This window comes from Pogonomyrmex barbatus, unplaced genomic scaffold (assembly GCF_055798465.1).
Source record: "Pogonomyrmex barbatus isolate J1 unplaced genomic scaffold, ASM5579846v1 scaffold7, whole genome shotgun sequence".
NCBI lineage: Eukaryota > Metazoa > Arthropoda > Insecta > Hymenoptera > Formicidae > Pogonomyrmex > Pogonomyrmex barbatus.
In genome coordinates this window covers 10,562,237-10,570,722 of record NW_028297171.1, presented here as the reverse complement: position 1 = coordinate 10,570,722, position 8,486 = coordinate 10,562,237, and the positions used below count along the sequence as shown (strand labels likewise).

The following is an 8,486-nucleotide window of genomic DNA, read 5'->3' as shown; positions in this document are numbered from 1 at the left end:
TTTTATTTTTTACAAATGTACTAACCTCATACCGTAGCCGTATTCTGACGATACCTTACGATACAAATGCTTCGAAACATTTTTCGATTTGTCCATTCGTAAACTTCTTTGTTCTGATTCGTTAATCGAACGTTAAGCATAAGCCAGTTTTTTAATTCAACGATTAATAAATTGCATTATATACAAATGCACTTTGCATGTACTTTGCTTTCTAAAATCAGCATTTGCGCGTTATGCGATTAATCAATCGATGAATTAAAAGACTCGTCTCATGTATATCATCAAATAGATCATATTCTCTGTTACCTACTTTAAGTTATCAGATGGCGCCACGCACACGATTATCTGAAATATTTGAGCTCGTGATTCTGATTGTAGATTGTATATGCCTGTGTAAAACCTTTTTCATAAGGATTTCCACGTTTTCCGATTGTCAAGAAGGTATGTTGGGATTTGTATCGTTATATTACTTTTACTACACATCACGTCTCATATGTAAAATAATTTATTCAAAAGAAAAAAAAAAAAAAAAAAAAAAAGAATCCTTAATAACAATTTGACATATATAATAAAGATTTTTTTAAATACACATTAAAATTTACAAGAGCAATAGGTTATAATTCAAAGATTATAGCAACTTACATGTCACGTTTAATTATAATTTATTCATCATGATTTAAATACATTTTTTTTTTTTTTTAATAAATGCTCTTTGTATTTTATATAAATAACATTACAACAGCTACGATGATTATAAGATGAAAAAAACTAACAAAACAGCTTGCATCAAATTGACTACATCTGTAATTTATTTTACAATTTTATTTAATTTTATCGTTCTTTAATTGTTGTTTCTTTATTTTACATAATATTGTTAGATTTTTTTCTCGTAGATCTTATTTCTCTTTTTGTACATTTTTATATTAGCTAAAAACATATGCTTCTACTTTATATATCATTTCTATTAAACATATAATCTCTTTAAAATCAGTTGTATATTTATCATTTTACATACATAATATAATAGATTTCAAAAAATATATATATTTGTAAAAACAACTTAACATAAAGGCTTCGTGTATCATTTTGCTTTTTCAAAAATTGACTATGTAAAAATTTCTTTAAATATCTATATAACCATATACATATATTTTGCTGTTGAGAAAGATTATCATGACTTGTCATTTAGAAATAGAAATAATATAACACTTTTATTTTCATTAGTCAAAATATTTTTTTTTTTAATATTCATGCTTTATATATATATATATATATATATATATATATATATAAAGCATAAAGCATGTAGCACACATATACATACATATACTCACACACACACACAACACATAATTGAAAGAAGCAGTTTAGAATTATTTGATAAACAGGTATATATATATATATATATATATATATATATATATATATATATATGTGTGTGTGTATATGTATGTATACATATATGTATATTTATATTTGTATATATTTATGTAGATTCAGATTAAAAATAATAAATTTTTAAATTAAAAATTAAATCGCTAAATAATAAGGAAAGAATAAGAAAAAAAATGAAATTGTAATTATTTTAAATATTGTATGTAATATGTTTCTTTTTTTTCTAAATTAGCATATCATCATGCCACCAAAAAAGTCAATGGAGGAAACTGATCGGTTGACCCGTATAGCTATTGTAAATCCTGATAAATGTAAACCCAAACGATGCAGACAAGAGTGCAAAAGATCTTGTCCAGTAGTGCGAATGGGAAAACTTTGTATAGAGGTTAATCCAAACTATAAAATAGCCTCGATCTCGGAGGAACTATGTATTGGATGTGGCATTTGTGTCAAGGTAATGATATGTAATGCGACTGATTGATGTAGTAATATATCATTGATAAATTTGATATGTTGAATCCAAACAATGCGTGATGTCGTGAGACTTTATTAAATTTCTAGATATTTTCTAAAATGATAACGAACCATCCGAGACACAAATATCTTTTCTTTAATTTTCTATAATTCTTTATTTTTCTATAATTCTTATGTATAATTAATATATGGTAATATTAAATAATTTTTAACATTCGTAAAAGATTGATGAAAGATTGACAAGTGTTTTTTTTTTTTTTTTTCACAGAAATGTCCTTTTGAAGCGATATCTATTATTAATCTTCCTAGTAATTTAGAAAAGGAAACGACGCATCGTTATTCCAAGAATTCGTTCAAGTTACATAGACTTCCCATTCCACGTCCCGGCGAAGTTTTAGGACTTGTAGGAACTAACGGGATTGGTAAATCGACTGCCCTTAAAATATTAGCTGGCAAACAAAAACCAAATTTGGGAAGATATTCTGTATGTGGTTGTTCTGTAGAAATCCTATGTATGATATATGTATGTGTATGAATGTGTAACTGAAAATAAAATTTTATTCGAACAGGATCCGCCGGATTGGACGGAAATTTTGAGTCATTTCAGAGGTAGCGAGTTGCAAAATTACTTTACTAAAATTTTGGAAGACGATTTAAAAGCACTTATCAAACCTCAATATGTCGATCAAATCCCTAAAGCTGTAAAAGGTACTGTACAGCAACTTTTAGATAAAAAAGATGAATGCAAGAATCAGATGGAGATCTGTGAAATGCTCGGTAAGTCGACTTTGCTTTTATCACGATTTTTTCATAAAGACCAACCTGATGTATCGCGAGAGAAATTTTTTCAACTTGTATGATCTTTTTTTTTATTCTCGTTGATCTAGACTTGCTGCATATACGCGATCGTGGAATCGAAGCGCTTTCAGGCGGTGAGCTTCAGCGATTCGCTTGTGCGATGGTATGTATCCAGAATGGAGATATCTTCATGTTCGACGAGCCTTCCTCATATTTAGATGTCAAGCAGCGTCTGAATGCTGCTGTGACTATTAGATCTCTCATTCATCCGGATAAGTAAGTGTTGTAAAACCTTGTTGAAAAAGAACTGTCGATTTTTTTTTATTGACTCTGTGTATAAATTAATTAATTACTTCTTGTCTTCATATGTCAGGTTTATAATAGTAGTAGAGCACGATTTATCGGTTTTGGACTATTTGTCCGATTTTATTTGCTGCCTATATGGAGTTCCTGGAGCATATGGCGTTGTTACTATGCCTTTTTCCGTCAGAGAAGGGATAAATATTTTCCTCGATGGTTTTGTTCCCACGGAAAATTTACGATTCCGTGAAGAATCTCTTGTATTCAAAGTAGCGGAAAGTGCGACTGAGGAGGAAGTAAAACGCATGAATCATTATGAATATCCTGCGATGACGAAGACAATGGGGACGTTTAAGTTAAACGTCGAGAAAGGACAATTTACCGATTCGGAGATACTCGTTTTATTAGGAGAAAATGGAACTGGTAAAACGACGTTTATCAGAATGTTGGCTGGCAACTTACCTCCGGATGATGGATCGGGTATGTATACGTATGTTAAGATATAGACTTGGATCGTTATACCAAGTATTTGTGCGTCTCTGTCGTTAATGGTACGATCGATCGAAAAGAAAAGTGCGAGATAAATTCTACATCGTGAATTGACATCTTCGAATATATGGAATAAAATTTCATCTATACGAAATTTTGTCTTTGATCAGCTCGAATTTAATAATTATGGAATATTTGATACCGTTTCTTTTAAAATTATTTGCTAATAATTTTTAAAAAATATCAATCGAAACTAATATGTTACTAATAAAATTGTTACCTTGCAGAGAGTATTCCTCAACTTCATATTAGTTATAAACCACAAAAAATAAGCCCTAAATCCCAAGGCGTTGTCAGACAGCTGTTACATGAGAAGGTTCGAGATGCGTACGTGCATCCTCAATTTGTAACTGATGTAATGAAGCCTCTAAAGATTGACGATATTATGGATCAAGAAGTGCAAAATCTTTCTGGTGGAGAATTACAGCGAGTTGCTCTAGCCCTTTGCCTGGGAAAGCCAGCTGATGTTTATCTGATCGATGAGCCGTCCGCTTATTTGGATTCCGAACAACGTTTAGTTGCTGCAAAAGTGATCAAGAGGTGTTTAATAAATATAGATTCGAAGATTATCGAATAGAAACATGAACGTAAATGAATATAAAAGTTGCGTTTACGTTACAGATTTATATTACATGCGAAGAAAACGGGTTTCGTAGTGGAACACGATTTTATCATGGCTACATATTTGGCTGATCGTGTAATAGTATTTTCTGGTACACCGTCTTTAGCGACTACTGCTCATAGTCCCCAGTCTTTGTTAAACGGTATGAATAGATTTTTGGAACTATTGGGTATCACTTTCAGAAGAGATCCCAATAACTTTAGACCAAGAATCAATAAAAATCAATCGGTAAAGGTATGTATAAATTTGGCTGCTACAAATTTTTCTGAAATAAAATTTTTTTAAACATGCTATGAAATGATATTTCGAATCTGTTATCGCGATTTGTCTGGACGATAAGAATTTTGATTCATTTCTTTTTCTGTAGGACTTGGAGCAAAAAAGAGCTGGACAATATTTCTTTTTGGAAGAATAAAATATACGTACTGCCCTTTTGAATGGCACATATATGAAATATTATTAAAAAAATTTTTTAATCTTTATACTTTTTAAATGCCGAAAATAAGAATGTACGATATATGTCGTAGAATATTGATTCTATACCTTCTGTACGATTATTTGGACTATTATTTAATGGAAATATTATTTTTATGAAGTAAGATAATTCTTTGTGCGAATAATATAAAATATATAATTATACGTGTAGTTGCAGGATAATCGATTTAGCACAAGTACGTGAAATGAATCGTGTAAAAATGAAATTAAAAATGTATCGCGAATATATATTTCTCAAGTATAGTATCGTAAAATTATATTCGTGAGATTATTATTGACTTAGGCATATCTAAGACTAAGACCGTATCCCGATATACATTGTCAATACTGAAAATTTATACGTAACATAAAATATATAATTTTGTAGTACCGGCGGTATATATCGAAATACGGCCTAATGAAATAAGAAAATTAAATATCTTGAGCATATTTACATGTACGAAGTAATATTAAATTACAAATTACATAAACGAGTTGAATATTTGAATTATTTTGTTTTCTATTTGTTACCGAAAGAATCATTTCGATGATACTTTGAGATAAATGATTTCACATGCGTGATGTGGCTTGTCGCGTCAGCGGAGTTGACAACGCCAGCCGACCATTCCTTTCTCTTATAGAAAAGATATAAAAGGGGTGATGCTCGATTGGCCATTTAAAAGAAAATTTTTTTGATTGGTCGATCTAATGGCAAATCTCCAGGCATCGGCCGCTGTAAGTGACTGTATCCAATTGCGACGTGATCAAACGGGACACTCCCGATTAGATTAACCGGAGTTGATGAAAGATGGTCCTTAAGACTTTTTTCACCTCATCTTCAATTAACTCGATCGACCGATTATTCTTTTGTAATTGATCGATCGCATTCGTCGACAAATTTGACGACAAATGCGATTGGTTAATTCCAATTAAATAATCAGCCTATTAAATTAATCGAAAATGACGAAAGAGTTCCTTAGGTTGATATTTCATGTATTGTACAACAAAGATTTTTGAAAGCGTAAATTGGTTGTAGGATAGTGAAGATTTTGAATCACCAGAAATTCTCTATCGTATAATCCAATCGACACTTTCAAAAAATTTGTCATATAAGCGTGAAATATTAACCTAAAGCACCTACGGGCGACATATGGATTTATGTTATATGATATATATGATACTCGGAGTAACGTTTGGTAGTGTGTGACGTAGTGCGGTGTGGCGAGAGAAAAAGAGTTGGACGACGTAAGAGTGAGAGAGAGAGAAACAAATTGTGTCAAGTTACTAAGCGCTGTCATTTGTGGCGGTGCTTCGTTATACATTGTTAGCCGCTGCATATCGGTGTTTTCAAGTCTAGAAGCGAACCTTACGGAAACAGATATTTAATTGAAAGTGTAATTGAAATGGCGGACACAACTGTAGACGCAACGCGGCGATTAAATGTAAAAAAACAAACACTAGACGACGCATACGCGGCGCCAGCTAATTTCCTTGAAATCGATGTGATTAATCCGATCACACACGGCGTCGGCAAGAAACGATATACCGATTACGAAGTTCGTATGAGGGTGAGTACAATTTCGCGTCAAATATTTCCAGATAATATTAAACCTATATACTTCGCATATTTTACATACCGGAATTTTGTTTCTTGTAATTTTTCTACATTCCCGACAATGAAGCGAACACATCGAATAACCGTAATTTGATCGTGTCCACTGATTGATTTGGCATATATCATGGGTTGTACCGGCTATCTTATCGATAACAGTCGACGAACTCTGGCTGACTACATTTCAGAATGAATGTAACATTCTCGAGAATTTGTATGAATTTTTATATTTATATTTTCTGCTTTTTCTATTATATTTTCGTTTCTATACATTCGTTTATATATACATTTGGATCCAAACTTACTCTGTATAATAGAGATACAAAGAAGTAACATTGAAAAAGTGAACAGTGTAAGGGATCTTAAATCTAGAAATGTGAATATATATATATATATATATATATATATTATATATATGCTCTGTGTGCATGTGCCATGTGTGTAGGACAGACACATGGTGAATGAATGTGTGTGTGTGTATGTATAAAATGTTATTTTATCATATTTTATATTTATATGTTAAATACATCATCTCAAATATTATATCATACACATCTCAAATATTTCAAGTCCAAACTTGTGAATTTATTCTACAGTGGAATAAGTATTTTTCAAAGTTATCAACTTTTTTCCAGACAAATTTGCCAGTCTTTAAAGTAAAGGACTCGACAGTCAGAAGACGATACAGCGATTTTGAATGGTTGAGGAATGAATTGGAAAGAGATAGTAAGGTTAGTTACCGAAAGAAGTAATTATTTTTAAAAATAACACAAATAGTAAAGATTGTTATTAAAATGGCATCTAAGATACACTCACAATAAGATTTTCGATAAATACACATGTGTATTATATATATATATATATATATATATAAAATTTGTATATTGTACTATAAACATATGAAGCCTATACGATATGATATAGAGTAACATTTCCCACATATTTTTATAATATATTTTTTTATAATATTGTAGATCGTGGTACCACCTTTACCAGGGAAAGCATGGAAACGTCAAATGCCTTTTCGTGGAGATGATGGAATATTTGAAGAAGATTTTATTGAAGATCGAAGAAAAGGCTTGGAAGTTTTTGTTAACAAGTAAGTGTATTGTATTTTATATGAGATACAACTTGTACACAAATGGAAAGATACGATATACTAATCAACTGGAAAAATACTAATCAATTGGAAAATCGTTTATCATGGCATTTTGCGTTTGAAAATTGTTCAAAAAATTTTGTTCAAGTACGATATATAGTTTTGCAGTACTGTTATCTCTTAAATGCGTTCGCATTCATCTCATTTAGAGAAAAGAAAATTTGATTTCAATAGGAAGATTGATATCTTATCGACTTTCGAAATGCATAATGATCATTACTTTTAATGATAATAGTCTCTAGATGCACTAATTAAAATGTGATAATTTAATTACGAAAATATCCCCTGCTTATGTTTCTCCCTCGCCTTTTATATAAATTATGTTAAATTCGGACATGTGCGAAACAAAGGTTACTGAAACACAGTATTTTTTAACTATGTATTCCAATAATTTTGTAACATTGTAAAGTCTGTCTGACTAATGATTGACTGTTTAGTTACAAATTATATACTGTTGTATGGATGTGTATGTACACACGTACGCAAAATACACTTCACACCACACACACACACACACACACACACACACACACACACACACACACACACACACACACATCATACATACATACATACATATATATATACATATGTTTATATTTCAGAATAGCTGGACACCCTTTGGCACAGAACGAAAGATGTTTACATATGTTTCTGCAGGAACCGGTAATAGATAAGAACTATGTACCTGGAAAAATACGTAATACATAAGTCGTCATAAAAAAAAAGCATCGCAAATATCTTTTCCACTAAGCTATCATATTCGAAATTTCGCGGTTTCATTATATTGACATCTTATTTGAAAATCACAAATATTCTATTTTCTTGCAAAAGTTAAGTAAACTTGTAGATATCAGGGTCAGATCGGAACGCTTATTTGGAAATCCATTTCTAGCTTACTCTAAATATCGTTACTCAAAAAATATAATTAAGTATCTTTATAAGGAAACAAATAAATGGTAAATTGGCAAAATCATTCATGTTATTAGGTTGATTCTGTCTACTGTTATCATATGATACTGTTTATAACAAAGAAAATAAGTAAAATAAAAAATGTTATCATTCATATAAAATTATGTTGTAAACTGTATCCCACATTTTTT

General features: G+C 30.8%; 2 protein-coding genes and 1 long non-coding RNA gene across 3 annotated transcripts; 2 read left to right on the top strand and 1 right to left on the bottom strand.

Moving 5' to 3' along the window:
* Positions 1–284: 284 nt before the first annotated feature.
* Positions 285–4,890, top strand: pix (ATP-binding cassette sub-family E member 1 pix). The gene is made up of 9 exons (XM_011647547.3): positions 285–441; positions 1,628–1,849; positions 2,138–2,353; positions 2,439–2,646; positions 2,757–2,943; positions 3,041–3,447; positions 3,744–4,056; positions 4,138–4,372; positions 4,506–4,890. Exons 2-9 carry the CDS (start codon positions 1,637–1,639, stop codon positions 4,551–4,553), a joined length of 1,827 nt encoding a protein of 608 aa, XP_011645849.2. The 5' UTR covers positions 285–441; positions 1,628–1,636; the 3' UTR covers positions 4,554–4,890.
* Positions 4,287–5,199, bottom strand: LOC148934997 (uncharacterized). Its single transcript, XR_016140918.1, has 2 exons — positions 5,068–5,199; positions 4,287–4,403 (listed from the first exon to the last, which is right to left on the bottom strand). It is a non-coding gene; the product is annotated as an uncharacterized LOC148934997 (long non-coding RNA).
* A 537-nt stretch (positions 5,200–5,736) lies between these two features.
* Snx3 (sorting nexin 3) lies at positions 5,737–8,456 on the top strand. The gene is made up of 4 exons (XM_011647548.3): positions 5,737–6,180; positions 6,860–6,955; positions 7,199–7,323; positions 7,989–8,456. Exons 1-4 carry the CDS (start codon positions 6,016–6,018, stop codon positions 8,092–8,094), a joined length of 492 nt encoding a protein of 163 aa, XP_011645850.1. The 5' UTR covers positions 5,737–6,015; the 3' UTR covers positions 8,095–8,456.
* The last annotated feature ends 30 nt before the right edge of the window (positions 8,457–8,486 follow it).

What these genes read in the sequence shown, in the direction of transcription:
- pix (XM_011647547.3), top strand. Translation starts at nt 1,637, where the DNA reads ATGCCACCAAAAAAGTCAATGGAGGAAACTGATCGGTTGACCCGTATA. An exon ending in GATGTGGCATTTGTGTCAAG is followed by an intron (nt 1,850 to 2,137) that starts GTAATGATATGT and finishes TTTTTTTCACAG; the next exon opens with AAATGTCCTTTTGAAGCGAT. An exon ending in TCTCTCATTCATCCGGATAA is followed by an intron (nt 2,944 to 3,040) that starts GTAAGTGTTGTA and finishes TTCATATGTCAG; the next exon opens with GTTTATAATAGTAGTAGAGC.
- Snx3 (XM_011647548.3), top strand. Translation starts at nt 6,016, where the DNA reads ATGGCGGACACAACTGTAGACGCAACGCGGCGATTAAATGTAAAAAAA. An exon ending in AATTGGAAAGAGATAGTAAG is followed by an intron (nt 6,956 to 7,198) that starts GTTAGTTACCGA and finishes ATAATATTGTAG; the next exon opens with ATCGTGGTACCACCTTTACC. An exon ending in TTGGAAGTTTTTGTTAACAA is followed by an intron (nt 7,324 to 7,988) that starts GTAAGTGTATTG and finishes TTTATATTTCAG; the next exon opens with AATAGCTGGACACCCTTTGG.